Below are 18,945 nucleotides of genomic sequence, written 5' to 3'. Positions count from 1 at the left end.
GCTGCTGGGAGGGAGGCCTGGATTCCTCGCCCCGTCTCCTTCTGTCCCCCTTGGCCCAGCAAGGGCATCACCCTGCCTTTCCAGAGGGTCGCTCCTGCCATACCCACCCCACATCCTCAGAGCGAGAGCCTAGAAATTCGCTAAGTCCTCTGGCAGCTATATATGAGGCAACCCTGGACGAAGTACATAAGGGACTCTGTGTATTATTTTTGCAACTCACTATAAGTCTATAGTTATTTTTAAATAAAAAGTTATTTTAAAATGAAATAAGTTAGCGCCAGATGGGGGAAGAGAGACCCTACAGTGAGGGGAGGAGGATGAAGGAGCTGGTGCTGAAGCCCGGCCCCACCAGCCTCTGCCACCTCCAAGCTGCCTGCTGGCCAGGGTGGTCGTAGCACGTGCCAGCTCTTAACATGGTTTAAGAGCGGGTTAGGTTTTCTTTAAAGAACAAATCAATGTTTTCCAGTAAAGCTATTTGTTATATGGACTTGGAAATGTTACCACTTGATTCCAAACCTGTCATGGTGGTTGGCTTTTTAAATTGTTCACTGAGTTTCTATCTTCTTCTAAAAAATCAAAACCGAACTTTCAAAGTACATAAATATTTAATTTTGCAAAGAAAGGTATGGCTCTCCAGATGCAGCGTCCATCCAATTCATGATCTCAAGCATTTTATGGCCACACTTCCGTGCAAATCACACCGATGGCAAAAACCCAGCTGCATACTCAATGCTTTGTCACATGCCTGACCCCAGAACCTGTTTCTCATGTAACAGGTTGAGCCAAAGGTATGTCTCAACAAATCACTACAGAAGTGGGTCAAACAGCTGCCACCGATGCCTCCCTCCATCTCTACTTCCCCCTTGAAAGTCTGGAGCCAGGGCAAACTGGAAACTGAGCCTGGGGGGGGGGGGTGTGTGGAGCCCACATGCAACCCCACCCAGGACGAGGGGAGGTTTGAGTCTGTTCTGGTCCAGGCAGACAGAGCAAGAGAGGCCAGGCCCATGCCCCTAGACCACACGAACAGCTTCCCAGAGCCATCCCAGATGCAAGTTTTCATTCACTTCGAATGAATGCACAAAGGCAGTGCTACTCAGCCCACAAAACAGAGATGGGCTAAAACCCTGGTGGCCCTCTCAGAGACAGAGGTCCCAGTGTACCCTCATTTCTGTCAGCACTCCAGGTAAGGCAGGATGAGAGTGGCCCTTTGGATCTGAAACTCTGGGGTCCCAAATCCTTGTCCACCTGGCACCTGTCTTAGGCAGCATGGAGAGCTGAGCATCTTAGTTGAAGAGTTCAGGGGGCCTGACCACCACCGTCAGGGTGGTCCTCACGTCGGAAAGATCAACCTCCCTTTTGCTGAGTTAGCTCTGACCAGGGCTGTGCTGGGTGGGGGCTGAGTCCACGTCCCGGAGAACACGGCCTGGTAGCATGGGCTGGGCTTCCCTGGAAGTCAGGCTGACGGGTCCTGGTAAGTCTAGGACTTCCTTACCCAGGTAAGTCCCCGTCTTCTTGTCATCTAACACATGTGACAATCTATGGTTAATGAGTCATTTTAGCCACAAAGACTTCCACTTCCAGAAGCAATCTGTCTCAGAGTTCTCACTTCTACATAAAACCCAAACTTCCTTTACCCCTGGGCACCAACACACATACATACATACAAATGTACACAATTCTGTCAGACATGTGCTACATATTTTAATTTTTAAAAATGTATCTAAAAACAATTAAGCCAAACATATTATCTCTAGCTAGAAGTTTTGAGAGACTTCATACTACAGACTAATTTTACTTTCTTAAAATTTATTTTTTTAATATTTTATTTATTTTTAGAGAGAGGGGACAGGAAGGAGAAAGAGTGGGAGAGAAACATCAATGTGTGGTTGCCTGTCATGTGTCCCCTACAGGGACCGAACCCAGCCCACAACCCAGGCATGTGCCCTGACCGGGAACCGAACCGGTGACCTTCTGCTTCACAGGCCTGTGCCCAATCCACTGAGCTACACACTTTCTTAAAATTTATTAAAAAGCTAACACATACACACATACAAAGAAAAATCAGAAAGTTTTATGTCCCCCCTTTTAGACAACCAGTAGGAAAGTTTTTTAAAGTCCCCTGAGTAAGGCACAAGTAACAGCCCCTTTTTAACAAATAAGGAGCTCGGACATTTCTGTTCAGAAAACTGAACAGCAATCAAGGCCAACAAGAAGTACTAGTTTAGGCGAGAAACAAAAGCCTCCCCCTCCACCACAGACTAGAAAACAGTAACATTGTATGGCATGGTAACAGTCTACAAAGCACCTTCGCAGCCACGTATCACTGGATCAGAACAATGCTGTTATTATAATCCCCACACTGCAAATGGGAAAACGCACTTTAGCAGTTCGCCCTGGTTTATACTTACTAAAGTCAGGACTAAATTCCAGCTTTTCTTATTACAACCCACTGGGATCTTCTACCAACACCGGTGTCCCCCCAACTTCGTTTTCATTCCACCCTTATTCATTTTTACCAAATCGACATTTCATCAGCACAATCATCTCCCTGCTGTTTTTATATTGCAACTGCCTCACTAAGGCATTGTGTATTAAGGCTGCACGTTTTCAAAATACTTTTTTGTGTAAATGTCCATCAGTAAAAGATAATCATAAAGTAAAAACAACCAAACCAAAAGAACGTTAACTTGTAGATGATGTTTACCTGTCAAAACTTCTGAGCCTGAGACAGATCTGTTCCCTCTTCATTAGAAAACAAAAGAAAGGAAGAAAAAGAAGATGGAGAAGGAAGAGGAGAAGGAAAGATTATTAAGCCTTGGATGTTAAAGACATACTCCCACAAAGCGGAGTCTTTCTCCTTCAGTTAATCAGAAGGTTTGGGGGGGAAAGACTGAAAAGGGAAAAATACTGCCTCCCACGGGGATTCTGATGTTATTTAACGCGGTGCTCCTGAAGAATAGGGTGGGGGCACCCTCTGGGAAGCATCGCCGTGAGCCAGGCCGCATCCTGCACTGTGTCAATGCGCACATGCGCTGAAAATATTGAACAGCGGCCCCCAATTCTTGAAGGCCCAGGACTGGTTTGGATTTAAATCCTCATCTCTAAAGCTCAAGCAGGTTGCCTACAAATTGAGGAGGACTGCCATGAGATGTCAAGTGGCCCTCAAACTCTAATATTGGCAAAATCCTAGTCTCTGGAAATAAGGAGCATAAAAAAAAGATCACGGATGTAAGAGTAGGAGAAAAAAGTAGGCAGGTGCATCTCAGGTGGGAAGACAAAAGCTTTGCACTCTGCTTCCCCTTCACAGGGAAGACTGCACAAGTGCATTTTAAGTCCACACAGTATCTCTCCCTTTCTTTCCTTCGCCTCCCTTCCTTCCTATCTCCTTTGCTTCCTTCCCTCCCTCCTTTCTAGAAGTATTTTTTAAGAAATATTTTAATAGTAGCTTATTCATATAGTAAAATAAACAGTTATTAGTTTTAAAAATAATTTACACACACACACACACACAAGACAATGGGCCTTTACTTAGCACTCAGAAGTATTTAAAAAGGAAAAAGGAATTGCAGATTGGAGAAAACAAAAAGGAATACTCAACATCAAGTAATTCAAAGGAATGGCTTTTTTAACAGGAAAAGAATGACCCTGAAAAGCACCATCTGGTCAACCTAAATGATATCCTGAGTAATATAAGGTAGTCAATAAAAAAGAATAAATTTTTTTAAACACCCCCTAATGTAGAATAGCATCCTGAAAGCATTAGAAAATGAAGGCCAAGTGTCTTGCTGGCAGTATTTGAGGGCAAGGGTAGGAAGAAAGCAAATTACTTGAGCCTCAGGAAAGTACTTTATTATAATGCCCTGGAGTTCCTCATACAAAAAGCATCATTTCCTCAGTGAAACAAGTCATATAAAATCCAGCTCCACAAAAAAATAAGTAGTGAAAGCAGTTAATGGAATTCTACACAACATGCCCTAACGTCAGACTCGGAAACCTCAGCACTGGTTACAGGTTTTCCTTCCACAAAAAGGAGTTTTTCTCACCGCCGACCAGTTGGGTCTCTGGGAGGGACAAAAGAAACCAAGACAATAGCAGTCACTTGTTAATGAGGGCAGTCCGACCAAAACAACTTTTTGTTTGGTATTGTCCCATTTGTTCTCACTTAGACCAAGAAGAAGCTGTATGCTCAGGAAACTTGGAGTCAGTTTCCAAATTGGAAAATGTTGCAAATACCAACCAATAAGGAATAAACATGCTCTGGAGCAACTGCTCAGCCCAGGAGGAGAGAGGGGTAAACCAGATGGCCCTTTCCATCCCAGATTTCAGTGATCTACAACAGAACCTGGATGACTAGGAGAAACTGAGCTGCAATTTGGAAGCTGCTTTATCAAATAGAGTCCCAAACAAAGACATTCAACAAGGCACAGAAATCTAGAAAGAACTGAACATGGGGGCAAGAGTAGAAAGCAAGCCAGCTTGAGGCTGCGATGGAGAAATCAAGGTTGTCCCCAAGTCGCAGCTTCCAGTCTAAGGGTCGAAACCCAAATGCACGCTCACCAGATCAGGGATCAGAAACAAGGCAAGGTGGAAACAGTGGAGACAAGGTTAATTGAAGAGTGCATGATCTGGCTAAAGGTGTTCAAGTCAAAAAGAAATTTGAAACATGTTTGCTGGCCAAATAAAACACCTCTTCAAGCCAGCTCAACCTAGGCGCTTCCTGTTTGTATGGCCAATCGTTTAACGGCTCCTACCTCTACCCGACAATACACACGCGAGGACCCTGAGGATCAGAGAAGTCACATCTTTTGATGATAAGCACAGAAGAGTGGGTGCATGTAACAGAGCCAAAGCGCTAGGGTTACATTATACACTGAGCTGATGTTAAACGGAAAAAAATTACACAGCATTAGGGAAAAATCCTCTGCATGCCTTTGGTTCAAATGTACTAAACTCACACGGTATACTCTTTCAGAGAACAAATTGACTTATCATCTAGTTAAACACTACTGAGAACTAGGAGAAGATATATGTAAGGAGAGGTAGTGCAAAAAACCAACCAACAAGCAAACAATCTAAGCAGTCATAAAGTCAGACACCAAGTTTTCAAAAACAATAGTTAAACCCATAGTGAAATTTGTCCTAATGGCCCTCAGAAAGATATGGCACATGGAGTTCCTGATGTCCATTTTACAGACAGGAAAAGTGAGGCACCTGCAGCTATCATTGCTTGTTTTTAAAAATGTGTATTTTTTTAAGTTACAAGTTGAGGGTTCCTTCTAGGTACTTGTCAATGAGCAAGGTAAAAAAAAAATCTTTCTATTCCTTGGTATTGGTTAATGCATACTTTTTTCAAATTGGGGAAGCTTAAGACTTTTTTTAAGTGACATTTCAGGGAGAAAAAATGTCATTGTGATCAGCTAAGTGGTGTGAAATCTTTCCAGAAAACCCCCGAACTGGGGAGTAGTGGAGAACAACCTTCCTGGGACAGCAGAAAGCCACCAGACTGAGAACTGGAAACATCCCATCAGGGCACCCCTCCCGCCAGCCAGTGGGGCTTGCCTCCCATGGTTTCTATGTATCTAAGAAAATACAAACACACACCTCCTAGGAAGGAGGGAACGCAGCCTGCACACAGGGCTGGCATCTCTGAAATAAATCTCTCCATAGGTGCTGGGCTAACCCTTCGCATGAGGAAATGATCTCTGAGTTTTATAGCAGCATATGCATGGCGCTTCCCCCTCCCCCATAAAACTCTCAACACGAACCACCACCTCAAATTATTGCTTTTCAGAGGCCAATTCAAAAGTGCCCTACTTTATCACGGAAAGAATATTCCTTGTGTGTGAGAGCGCTTCCATTATGTCTTATTTGAAGGGGGGAAATGAAATAAAAATCCTATCTGAGATATTTATAGATCTCATAAAACCTCCTTCACTCTCATAAGCTGCTGTAAGCTCAGTCATCAGGTAAGGCAGAAACGGCAGGTGTAGTAACCAGCACTGTATTGGGTTCTATGTGCCTAATTCTGGCCTTTAAAAAAATAACAGCATACTGGAACAACTTTAGAGAAGTCAGTCACAAGTAAACTAGAGGGAAAGAAAAGGGAAGGAGTTAGCTATTTGCATGAACAGAGGAAGCAAATTCCAAGGACGTCAAAACTAGCACCAGTTTCTGAGGGTAATGGGTATTGCTAGTCTTTCTCCAGTTCTCAGTACAAGTGACTTCAGGAGAGCCTCTCCTGTGAGTGAAGGAAGGGATGCTATGTCTGATGCTCACCACACTCCCTTGCCCAGCCTCCCATCATTCACCTTCTCTTAGATACTCCCAGATCACTGGGATCTTAGAGGGACAAGTGATACTATTCAGAAAAAGCACATTGAGGGGAGGAAGAATAGTTGAAAATGGGGGAGGAAAGAGCATGTGTTGAGTGGATGCTATGTGTCAGGCACAGGACAGGAGCGTGAATATGCAGGCATTATTAACTCTATTCCACAGGTGATGGAATGAGACTCAAAGATGCTTTGTGGCTTTCTCAAGGTTTCTCAAGGTTTCTGCCCTATTTCAAAGCCTCTAAGCTGACTACTAAAAACACTGTGACTTTAAGGAAATTTAGTATAGTCTAGTTTTTCTCATAGATGAGAAGTCCAAGGCCCAAGAAAAAGACCAGAGAGCTGTTCAAATCTCTACAGGTCCATTAGTTGCCAGGCCATGACCTTGGCTTCTGCCTTACTGCTTCCTGCCTAACTAGGAGAGTATACATGGAAAAATTCTGAGTACTGAGCTGACTGCCTGTGTTTGCATCCTGGCTCAACCACTTCCAAACTGTGTGACTTTAGGACAGCCATTTAATACCTATAACCTCAATGTCTCCATCTGTAAAATGGGGATAAACAGAATATGTAACACATGGGCAGTCATAAGGATCAAAGGAAATGCTCAATATAAGTGCTCAAAAAGGTTACCTCTAAGAAGTATCTGATCTACATATATTGGATATTATTATGGTGCTTATTATGAGAATAAGAAGATCAGCCAAGAGGAAAGTGTGTTCCAGCCCTGGTTTTGCAAGTCATCTGCTTTGTAGCCACATTAAGACAACTTGCCAAAGCTCCATCTGCCCCCGTCTTCTCACCTTTGAAAGGGAATTTCTGTGACCTGCCTGCTCCTTAGTCACAGAAGGAATGTGCCAATGACGGGATGGTGAGCAAAACACCCTAAGCTCCTGAGAACAAAAGTTCAATACAGATGTTTGTTAGACTCTCACAAGTAAACAAGAGAAATCATCTCTTGGTCCATATTAAAGAAAGCGAGAACCTTAATAGAGAGGGGCAAATGCACAGGTGAGGGCTGAACAAACCCCTGGAACACAGCACCGCAGCAAGCTACTCAAAGTGACATTGAACAGCGCCTCAGGTAGCTCGCAGGAGAATCAGCCCTGCATTGGGGCCTGCTCACAGAAGTCATCCTTCACCGTCATGGGCCGGAACTGGGCTCTATTAACAGGGTCTAACCATGACCAAATGAACCGGCAACAAAAGCTCAAAAGGAGGAATCTATTTCCACTCCTTTGTACTCTGAGCAAATGTGCTGCCTTTCCAAAAATAAGAGCCGACACTATGACCACTCCATTGGATTCCTGCTCACTGGGCTCTGGAAGGTGACGGCGAGCGTGAGGTCAGGAGCAGGAGCAGGCAGGCACTCCCTTCCAGAGCAACTGCTGCACGGCTAATTGCCGTTTTCACAGCTGGACTGAGCTTTCCAAAAGGCATCCTCGCACCCTAAGCTCTGAGCTCCTCTCAGAACGTTCTTTCTTGCCAACCATACCCCTATCAAAGGCAGTTTATAGATGAAAGGATGTAACTACAGTACATACGTTTTGGCAAACATCACAGTTTGAAACAGAGGCATTTCTAAGGCTTCTTTGTGAAGATCACCACATGCCCAAAGTCATTACCACAAGAGCTAAGCCTTCTATGGACAGGGAGGTAGCCTCCTTGACTGAATGTCCTCAGCAGCAATTCTTCCAGTTTATTTTTGTTCCTCTTACTAGAAGCATGGGCCGTGTGAAATTCCACATAAATAGAGTCTACTTCCAAACAGTGAGGTCAGTAACAAATATGGAGAGCTACTCCTTAATGCCTATCTGGCATCAACCTACGCATGTTCATGCACACACCCATCCCTTTCAAACCACAGTGCAGGCTGAGGTGTGGAAAAGCATGGTCGAGGGCTTTCCGAGAATGGATTATTTGAAGCACAGCATGGCTGGCGTTTAAGGCCCAACAACACAAAGTTACCAGAAATGGAATTTGACCAGGTTAAGCAAACCTCTAGTGGGTCATAGGAAATGTGAGCCAAACGGGACTGCATTAGACACTTCAGGTGAGGGAAAGCACAGCAAAAAGGATGGACTAACACGTGGGGGGGCGCGAGTCATCAATGAGCTAGATGAATGACATCCACCAGCACTGTCCTGCTTCATTATGAGCCTCTGTCACACTTAGATTCGAGTTATACAGGAAACGAAGTATTTCCATAAATGGAGTGGGCACCTACAACTCTGACATATATATACATACACACACACACACTATTAAACCTGTAAGCCCTGGCGGCACATCAGAACCCCTAGAAGCTTTTAAAAACACTGAGTGCTATGCATTCTACCCAAATGGATACTCACTTATCTGACCTGGGATGCACCCATGGTTGAAAACCCATTGTTACAGACAAGCAAATCTTAAGTCAAGTGACAACCCTTAAATATCCATGGAATGCCCAGTAAAAACCTGCAGCATTCTGTACCAAAAGTTTATCATCAAAATGATAACTAAGGCATCAAGTCTGCTCTAAATCATACAGCCCAACTGGAAAAATAAGACAACAGGGAAAAAAGAAAATAAAAAAGAAACCTGCATTACAAGACAAAACTGAAAAGCCTCATGAGGAAATACAAAGTTCTACCCAAGAATGTAGTAACAGCAGCAATTCTTATTGGCTGAGAAAGGGGTGGGGGGAGTTTCCTGGAAGACGTGGCAACCCAGTTAAATGATGGGTAGGATTTGGACAAAGAGGATCAGAGGGGAAGAGGGAGGAGGAAGGAAAAGGCTGGCAGAAATGACACAAATAAACACAGAAGCAGGAAAAGCAGAGTCATCCATTTGGATGTCTTTTGCTATACACAAAAGGACGAGCGTGTAAATTATTCTCTAAACCTAGTCTTGGAACATCTTGACTCGTGGAAGTCTGGCCTCATCCTTGGTGTCGAGGGGCACCCCTGACCACTTGAAGCACCCACAGTGGAAGTAGAAAGTCAGTCCCAGGGATTTGGGCGACAGGGGCTGCCCCCAGGCAGGGGCAGAGGAGCAGAAAGCTGCAGACCTTGAAATGTGGGAGGAGCCACATCAATAGGATTTTTCTACTGATTAGATTTGAGGAAAAGGGAGGGGCTGAAGAAGTCCGGAGCTTCAAACCTAGATTACAGGGAGAACGCTCCTATCAGTAAAAGAAATCGGAAAGCCAGGAAAGGCAGGAAAGGCAGAAAAACTCTGCAGTGTATCCAGCTGAGGTGATCACAGGACGACCCAGTTCAGGTGTGTGGGCCCGAAACTCAGGAACAGGTCCAGAGTTAGTGATGTAGATTGCAGCTTTCAGGAAATCGAGTGGTCTCCGTTTGGGATGGAAATTTCCATTTGAGAGATCTTAGTGGTGAAACAGATTTGTGAAACAACCTCCAACAAAGAATTTTCACCATCATAACCACCAGAGATTGGGTAGCGAGGGCAAAAATTCACTGGGCAAAGGAGTGTAGAGCAACCCTACACTAGCTTTCCTCACTAGCCCATTTTGAACACTAGGTCTGCTTCATCCTCTGGCCCCAAAAAAGACTTTTTAAAAACCTCACAGAAGCTGACTTGCTTCCCAACGGCCTATCACAACATTCTTTTCCATTTAAATTTGGAAAACATTACAACCTCACTGTCCATCCAATCCTCTCAATAAATTTAAAAACACTTCCAAAAAGAGTTTTCTGGATCGGCCCACTAGCATTATTGCAGGTTCATGGAGGCCTGCTGTTGGGGAGGCACCAGAGACAAAGCCATTTCACACCCATTCCATCATCCACCCAACTACCCTCTGCGTTCTCTCAATACCCCTCCTTAACTCCCCCTCCATTTGTTATTATTTAAGTGACAGTACATTTTTTAAAGATCATATTTATTTATTTTTAGAGAGAGGGGAAGGGAGGGAAAATGAGAGGAAGAGAAACATCAATGTGCGGTTGCCTCTTGAGCGCCCTCTATTGGGGACCTAACCCACAATGCAGGCATATACCCTGACTGGGAATCAAACCAGGGACACTTTGGTGTGAAGGCCAGCACTCAATCCACTGAGCCTCATCAGCCAGGGCTAAGTGACAGTACATGTTGTTATAGGGCTCAAGTTGTAACTGGGGGCTTTTGTTGTTTTGTTTTCAAGGCAGTGTACATTTTCCAGGTTACCAAACATTATTAAAAGTGGAAAAGGGATTAAGTTGCATATATAAGCCTTCTCCCACACATTCATTTAGGGATCAAACAATTCCAAAATCCCATGTACTAGTACTGTCCAAAGTCAGAGAGATTTTCTTGCCTCCCTTTAACAGGAAAGAGAGAAAGGGGAAGGAGAAATGGCTCAAAGTATATTCAGAACAAGGTGATGAAAAGCAAGTGAACTGATCTGGGCCTCCAGAAGAGCCTGGGACCCACTGGTGGTAACAGCAGAGTGAACTTGGAGGGTGAATGTCTCATCTGGCTTTAACAATCACTTGGGGCAACCCTAGTGTTTTGGAGTTGGGGAAACAAAGACCCTTTCAGTATATGAAATTCTAAGAGTCTATGGTCCTAACTATGGTACAAGGCCTGGGGCCTGACTTTCAATATGACCCTCAGGAAATGTCAATAAACCCATCTTCAGAAATAGATATTGCATATGGCTCTACATTAATTATTTTAATTACCTCTAATCATTTCCGAATGACACAGACATGGATGCTGTTTCCTGGCCATTATGGACAGACGTGTATTCACACTGTATACTCATTTGTCCTAAAAGGGCCACCAGCCCCCCACCAGTGCCATTAGCTAAAAAAGCACAACAGAACTTAGTAAAATTCAAGCAGGTTTTGTAAACACGGTTATAACAAGGTGGGTAAATACAGATAGGCACAGTTAAGTGTACAAAAACTCAGAGAACTTAAAATTTCTCTTTTTTTGGAAATTGTACTCTAATTTAGTCCTGCTTAGTTTTGAACATGCTTACTCTCCTCTACTGAAGTCAAGTTTATCCAAGGCGGAATCTGGATCCAAGTCAATTCTGCAATCACTCACACAGTAGTTTGCACATAACTAGAATCAAGAAATGAGGTATTTTCTGTGAAATCCTTTTCACACCACATTTTAACATACACACACAAAAAATTCCCACAAGGTGTGACTAGGTACATCTACCAGCTCAATCAGGAATGGCTTCACCAGGCAATCAGAAGTCACTCACATCTCCAGCGGGCTGCTCCTGGGCCCATACTTCAAAGTGACAACTGCTCCACTGTAACACGCACACATGACACACGTGGCAGACAGGGCAGCGGGGAGCTGCCCCAGTGAGGACTGCAACGGACACAACGTACTCAGCAGGACCCAGTTCTCAGGGTCCCACCAGAATACCGAGTGAGGAAGACAAAAGGGACTCAGGCAATACAAACAGTCCTCCAAATCAGCCGCAGAAAATAAAGGCAAAGTAGGGAGAGGAGCAAGAAGTGACGGTCAGTCTCAGGTAAAGCATGTCCTATCAACAGCAGTACTTCGTTGATTTGGGGGACTCTGACACTAAATTGAATAAAGATGTTTTCTTATGCAGATGTTCTAAGATAACACATGATGTAACTGGGCAAAGGAGTGCTTCTGAACTTGTGAGTGTTACCGGTGACATTAATGATCAGACACAGTCACTTGTTCAGGGAGTTTAACAGCATTAGTGGTTGTAGAGTTTCTTAATCACTGCACTTGGTAAGATTCAGCACCTTGGGTTAAAATGTTTCCACCTGTTTACGCAAAAGAAGAGTTCCACGGATCAGGGAGAGCAAAGGGATTTACTGCAGAGACTAGTACCTCTACCCCTCACCCTCCTGATGCCAGGCAGGTTCAGTTGGGGAGCTGTCCTAAAGTTTCAGCAAATCCCAATTCCTGCACACACACTGACTGATACAACTGAGTGAACCAGAATCACAGAGGCGGCTTCTGCGTTTGCCCACCCTGGGGTCCAGCAAAAGGTGGTGAAAGCCCCTGACACGCTACAACAGACGGCAAAGACAGGGGCCTCTACTTCCCCGTGCGGGCAGCTGCCCTACCAAAATGAGCCAGCTGGGACTGGCCAGAGCTAACTGCATTCTTCTTTCCCCAACAGGCTTAAAGATTGCAATGCCTTCTTGTACTGAAAATGTAAAATACGGGAATTCTCTGGAAGGAGAAGAATCTGACGATTTATAAAAGAATGGCAACTAAAAGCCCCATTAGGACCCTCTCTAAACTCTTCCCATTTAAGTGGAGAGGCAAACAGTCCCCACTGGCATTTATTTATATTTAGAACGGGCTGGGAGGGAGCAAGAGCCCACATCTGAAGGCTGCAGGTCTCTGGCATGCCCATACATAAATCATTGCAGGGTGAGCCTGTCACAGTGCATCTTCTGCTCTGCCCTTTAAATGGATTGGACCCCAACATCACATTCTCCTCAGGGTAAGAAGTGGGGGTGGGAGTTTCATGGAGAACAAAGAAGTCTCCACTTCCTTTATATCCCCCCCCCCCACTAAAGACAGACATAGTAAAAATATCTGCATTGTAACATTTAAAATGCCAAACTACAAACAGGTAGACTGAATGATGTCTGAGAACACCTACACCTACACAAAGATGTATCTATTAAAAAGAGCATGGGCATGAATCTTAACGAGAGGCTAAGTATGTGATTGATCGCATTCACATGTGCTTTCATCTGTAAAGCTACACTTTACGTAGTGATTGCATCCTTATACAGAAAAATCTGGCTAACAGGGACAGTTCTCATTTTTTTTATCCACCAAGACACTGTTTCAAAAAAAAATAGACCTATGGTAACTGAAGAGCACACAAATCACATTTAAAAAAAAAAAAGAAGCACCAGCTATTTCATCCTTTCAGTGTGGTTAGCAAGGCTCCTTTGTGTCTACAAATTTCCCTGGGTGGTGCTGTTGCCAAGAAATTCTAATTCGTGACAAGGGTTTCTGCGAATTGGGGAAAGAGGCAAACCTGCGGATGCAGGGACCAGTTTGCTTTGTCTTTCTGGCTGAGACAGCACCTGGCCACTCGGGCCTACAGAAGGCAGAGTGCGAAGGCAAGATCACCGCACAGAGGGAGAAGCAAAGTAGCTCGCAGATCCAACCCCATCCCCTGTACCATGAGGCTGTTCTTGGAAGGCAACCATTTTTGTAGGTTGTCCCCTAGAGACGCCTCATTCCGAAGGCCTGTAAAAGTGTTTCAGGGTGCCTGAAACCAAGATGATATTGCAGTGTTATGGGGACGTTTTAGTTCTTACAGTAGCCAAGTATGCTATTAGTTTAAAACAATGGGGAAATGGGGGAGGAGGGAGGAATGTTCTATGATTTATTTATTTGTTTCCAGTAGCAGTGGAAAATTTTCTGAGCAAAAAGGAGGCCTGAAACTGACCCCATCTGCCAATTATGAATCAGCATTAACAACAAGCATAATTCTGTAAGAGTTTTCCAGTAAATAACACCATGCCACGAAATGGCATGAAGCAGAGCTAAACGCAAACAAGGCTGAGAACCTCATTACTTGACCTGCACTTACAAAATCAGCAGGCGGGGTATAAAGAATATCTCCAAATTCTAAGTCTTTGTAGCTTCCCGAAGAAAAACAACCGAGTATATTTTATCAAATCCTTTTTATTTTAAAAGTCAACAGTGGATCCAGAAAAATCAAGGTTTCTGTTGGCAACAAAACTCATCAATGGCTCTCCCCTTATCCATCCCAAGTGGTACCCTATGAGCTACTCCAGCTTCTGTCATCCCTTTGACGTTTTCCTACTTTTGCTCATACAGCTCTTGGAAAATTGTCCTGCAAGTTTCCAAAGAGGTTAGGGCTGGTAGCTGGAGACTTGCGCATCAGCTGAATTCCATAAAATAACAGACCACATAAGCACCGTGTAATTTACAGCTACACGGACAGGTAGAGAGTACGCTACCGGGGCCAAGTGCTTAAGTACGCAGTCAGAGCCCAGGAACAGAACAGTTAATGTCGGATATCCATCTGGATTTTAAAATTACACCAATAATGATTTTCAGAGTTGGTGCTCTATGTGGATAAGGCATCATTGCCTGAAAACTCAATGTCAAAATGTGACCCTGGGACAGAAGGGCCATCATCATAGGGTCACTGACTATCAAGCAGGACAGTTATCCCAGAACGTATGTTTAAAATAAAATCCCCAAATTGTTCATCCTCAATTTTCAAATGCACAGAGGCTCTTGGGTTTATCATCCAAGCCACTCTTTCTGTACAAACAAAATCAAATCGGATTACTGGACTCTCTGTATTTTGCCCATCTCCTCAAGGCCAGGTACACTGTTCACTTTCCAAAGAACATCTAATAATTGCTCCTTGTTTGACCTCTAAAATCTCATTACTCCAGAGCATGAAGAAACTTCCTCCTGCCTCGGGTTCTTTGTGGCAACCTTCTTGAGCCTTTTGAGCAAAGGACTCTGAAAATTTCACCATCTGATGGTTGATTCGGAACCAACAGTTGCATATGCCACCCCCCCTCCTTACACTCAGAAAGGGGAAGGGGGGGCAGGGAGAGGGAGGAAGGGAGAGAGAGAGGTTGGAGGTTTTGTCATCAGTAAACTTAAGAGTCAGAGTCACCTTAACATAGAGCAGTTGTGACTACAGCGTCCACAGCAGAAAGCTCTCTGAGGGGCGTGATTTAGGAGTGCTGCCCCACAAGCCATGTTGCAGTATGGACTGCGTGTGTGCCTCTGACATAGCTTGGCAGAGGGTTCTAAGAGGATGGTAGTTGGCAGTTGGAAAGGGTTAAGGCAAGACATGGGGGTGGGAGGGAACTGAAAATTCCTTTGCCGGCTGAGAGAAACTATGAAAGGTTCCTTGAAAGGGGTGGATGGAGTGGGGAGGGAGGAGAGGGGTTAAGGAAAAGCCGAGAAGGCTTCAGAGGAAACAATAGATCTAATACATCCCCTAATTACCCAACCAATGATGTTTCTTTGCAGATCTAGATTTTCCCCTGCGTGGTATAAACTGATGTAAAAAAAAAAAAAAGCAGGTTTCCTCTGGAGAGGCCTCCCCCCAAAGCAGGCTTTACTACTGTGAAAACTTGAACCAAAACAAAGTTGTGTGATTCATCAGGAGGGAACGTTGTAACAAATAAAGCCAACTTTCTTCCCTCCAACACTGCTTAACAGTTAGTCACAAACAAGAGCTGCCTTAGGCAGGCTGACTAAATCAACAGATTCCCTTCCTAACCTGTCTAGACAGTTGTTAATACCCAACCATTTGACACCAGTGAGCTGACAGTGTGAAATGACAGCTATTTCAGAAAATGAAACTCGGTCATTTTGGTTCAATTAGCATGTGATATAAAAGGAGGAAGAAGATGTAGCGAGACCCTTCATAAAATAATCTTGTTAAAGGACAGGGAAAGGTTGGAGTAATGCCTTATGCTAAAAACGTACTGTGTGTGCACTCAGAGAGACAAAGTCAAGGATACCTGCCAGCATCCTTGGGCAGGAATGCACGCGTGGACACACAGACAACAGATGCCAATACCTGGAGGACAACTGGCAGCCTCCAATCAAGGGGCAGCAGCAACTAGCAACAATGGTACAGAGGATCAGCTTTGCCACTCGGCCAGTTGTACCGAAAGCCAAACCTCACTCAGTAAAGCAGCAACTGTTACATCCCAGCCTCAAGCTGGCAAATCCCGCTTCGGATCCTGGCAGAGGAAAATCAGCCCGTTCATTAGCCATAACAAGCTGCTGTCACGGAGCGGGGAAGTTACAAGAGCAGCCACACACCAAGCCTCCGTAGCCCTCCCCAAGGGCGACTGGATTTCTCCAAGATGGACTGTGCAAGTTCACACTTCCGAAGTGTAAATCCAGACCATTTTCTTGGACTTTCTTGGGTGCACATTGTAGAATTTTCAAAGACCTACACCAGCCCCCACCTCCCACACACCGTCTTTCCTGCAGAATGTCCCCTCGGTAGCTAATAATTCTTGCTGAGAAAACCACGGTTTCTGCAGCAGACCTCTAGCACTTTCCACTGACCAGCACTTTATTCCACTTCACAAAGCCCAGTGAACTTGTCACCGGCCCCACTTTGCTGCCCTCGCTAGGACGCCCAGCCAACTTGGCACTGGTGCCCTTCAGCATCCTAAGGAGTTTCTTAACTAGTCCTCTAAGACAAAGTCAGAGGCATGGAAGCACACCGTGTCCCTTGCCGGAAATTTTGCTAACTGGAAAGGGACCCCAAATAACAAAAAAAAAGGGGGAAACAAGGACACACAGAGAGGGTGTTTTCTTTCTAGAGGCATTGCATTGGGGAAAACTACAATGCATGGTCAGCGTTACGTCTTCCCGTCCTCCTGACAGCCTTGAGTATCTTTTGTCACTGGGCTCCTCTCGCTGCTGCCCACATTCTGATCTCGAAATCAAGTTCCTATTCTTTACTGACACTAACCCCCACCCCCCAACTGACAATTGTCAGTACCAGTTGAAAGAGATGAGCCTGATTCAAGGTATCAGGTAGGTGAGCTCGTGCGTGGTATCCTGTCAGCCACGGCTCGTAAAACCCCAAACCACCTTCCCTCTCCGCTCCTCCAAACCCCAGAAGTTAGGCAGGTCTCTGCTGGGGGACAGTGAGACCGACAACGTGGGCGCAAGGATGTATGTATGTTGGCGACTGAAAGGCAGGCAGCTCGACCGGCTGCTCGGCTCGGCACTCTAAGGGGTTAGAGGGTGGGTGGAGAGGTAAAGCGCAGATGACTGTTTCCGAAAACATTTTAAACAACAAACAGCCAAGAAGAGGGGAAAAAAATAAAACAAAAAATTCAAACCCAAAGCCCACACCAACGCAGCCCCTGCGTCTCCACCGCCACCACACTATTTACACAAGTAATTTAAATCATTCACCTGCTGCCAGGTCTCCTCCAGGGATGGCAAAGCTGAGAAGTAGCCGGTGTCGTGGACAAGTTGTAGCTCCTGGAATATACTATAACTAGCCAACACGTCCATGCTGCTGCTGCCGGGCAAAACGGGAGGAGAAACCCTCCCCCGAACACAGTTGGGTCTGTTTGTTTGTCAGTCTGTCTGGCTCACCCCCCAAGAAGGCAGACATCCAGTGGCCCTTTTGTTTTGTTTTGTTTCAGTCAACTAAAAAGGAAAAAAAATCAATGCAGGAGAGAGGGCGAGAGAAGGTGAGAGAGAAAAGAGTGGGGTGGATGGAGAAAGGCATCCAGCGTGTACAGTGCAGACGGCTGCCAGGAGAAGGGGACTTCTCCACGGGAGTAGCAATTGCCTTCCAGGGCTCTAATCACTCCAGCTCGTGGATCAGGAAGGGGATGCAAACTCACTGACACGAAGCTGCCATCTATTTCTGCAGCGCTGTTCGCTCCTAATGCAATCTTTGCTCTTTATTTTGGGAGGTTGCATTTTTTTTTTCTCGCGATCGCTTCTCTCCCCACCCCCCCTTCCCTTCCCTCCCCACCCCCACCCCATCCTTGCTAGTTTGTAGTCTCTCCCCCGCCTCTCCTCCTTTTCTCCTCCTCCTGCTCTTCCCCCTCCCCAAACTCCCTCCCACCGCCCGGCTCTCCGCGCAGCCGTGGGATCTCGGAGGAGGGCGTCCATTAGGCCGCGTGTGACCATGTAAGGTAAACAGGAGGCTCATGAAGTCACTGAGAACCAATGGGTAGTGCAAAACGGGGTCTGAGGCGGGGCTTGTCCCTGGCGGCGAGCGCGGATTGGTGCACTGAGGATCTCCCTGCTGCCATACAAGGCGGTGCGAGGCGAGCTATTTTTAGAGGGCTATATAAGGGGGCTGAGCCGGCTGTTCGGCGGTCTGGGAGCGCGAGCGCGAGGCAAGGGGAGGGTCTGGGCGACGATCGCGCCGGTAACCGGGAAGCCTGGGCGGCCAGACTCGGGCCGAATACCTACCGGCCTCCGATCCTCGCCTTGGTGCCTGCGCCCCTCGGAGTGGGGTGGGGCGGAAGGGGTCCGCGTGCCGCCGTTACGGCGTGAACTCGGCCGGTCTGGAGGTGCAAGTCTAGAATACGGGGTCTAGAATACGGGGTTAGGACGCCTCCTGCAGGAGGAGCGGGGCAATGGACCCGCGGAGAAGCTGTCGGCAGGGAGGGAATGACACTTTCCACTCCGCCAGGGTTCTGGGCACCAGGACTTAAGGAACCTTAAGGAGAGGCCGTGCGAGGGAGAGCCTCACTTACTAAAAAGTAAACTGAAAGAAGAAAAAAGCCCTTCACAAATTCCCCACAGGCTGCCCGGGCGCAGCGCCCGAGCGCCAGGAGAGGAAGCGCTACACAATAGCACCGAACAAAGGGGAGCGGCTCCGAGAGTGGCCCGGCGCGCCGTGCGCGGCCCCGCCCCGCCAGCGCCCGGGTTCGCGCAGCCGCGGCCACCCGCCTGCCCCTTCTTTCTGACCCCCAGCGCGGGGCCAGGCGAGGGGTCCGACTCCCAGTGAGAATTGATGAAGGGGGCATTTCGCTCGAGTGTGTTAAAAAGAATGGAGGGACTCTAGGTAGTAGGTGTGCGGCACAGGCGAGAGCCGTCAGCTTTCTAGGGGGGTTAAACGTTAGCCTGGCTCCCCATGTGGCTTCGGGAGAGGTGT

The 18,945-nt window shown here is 46.1% G+C and overlaps 1 protein-coding gene across 3 annotated transcripts in view; it reads right to left on the bottom strand.

Annotated features, from left to right (window-relative positions):
- The window catches only part of KLF7 (KLF transcription factor 7), an 84,129-nt gene extending 66,349 nt beyond the window's left edge, over window positions 1-17,780 (bottom strand). For all 3 annotated transcript variants that reach the window (XM_037043492.1, XM_037043493.1, XM_037043494.1), the window contains exon 1: window positions 17,238-17,780. In XM_037043492.1, coding sequence (XP_036899387.1) covers window positions 17,238-17,339 — 102 coding nt within the window. In that variant the 5' untranslated portion in view covers window positions 17,340-17,780. The remainder of the gene's footprint in view (window positions 1-17,237) is intronic.
- Window positions 17,781-18,945: the final 1,165 nt, after the last annotated feature.

The sequence above is a fragment of the Sturnira hondurensis genome, unplaced genomic scaffold, assembly GCF_014824575.4.
Source record: "Sturnira hondurensis isolate 20B ecotype Veracruz unplaced genomic scaffold, ASM1482457v3 Scaffold0004136, whole genome shotgun sequence".
Lineage (NCBI taxonomy): Eukaryota > Metazoa > Chordata > Mammalia > Chiroptera > Phyllostomidae > Sturnira > Sturnira hondurensis.
This window is presented reverse-complemented; position numbering and strand designations above follow the sequence as displayed.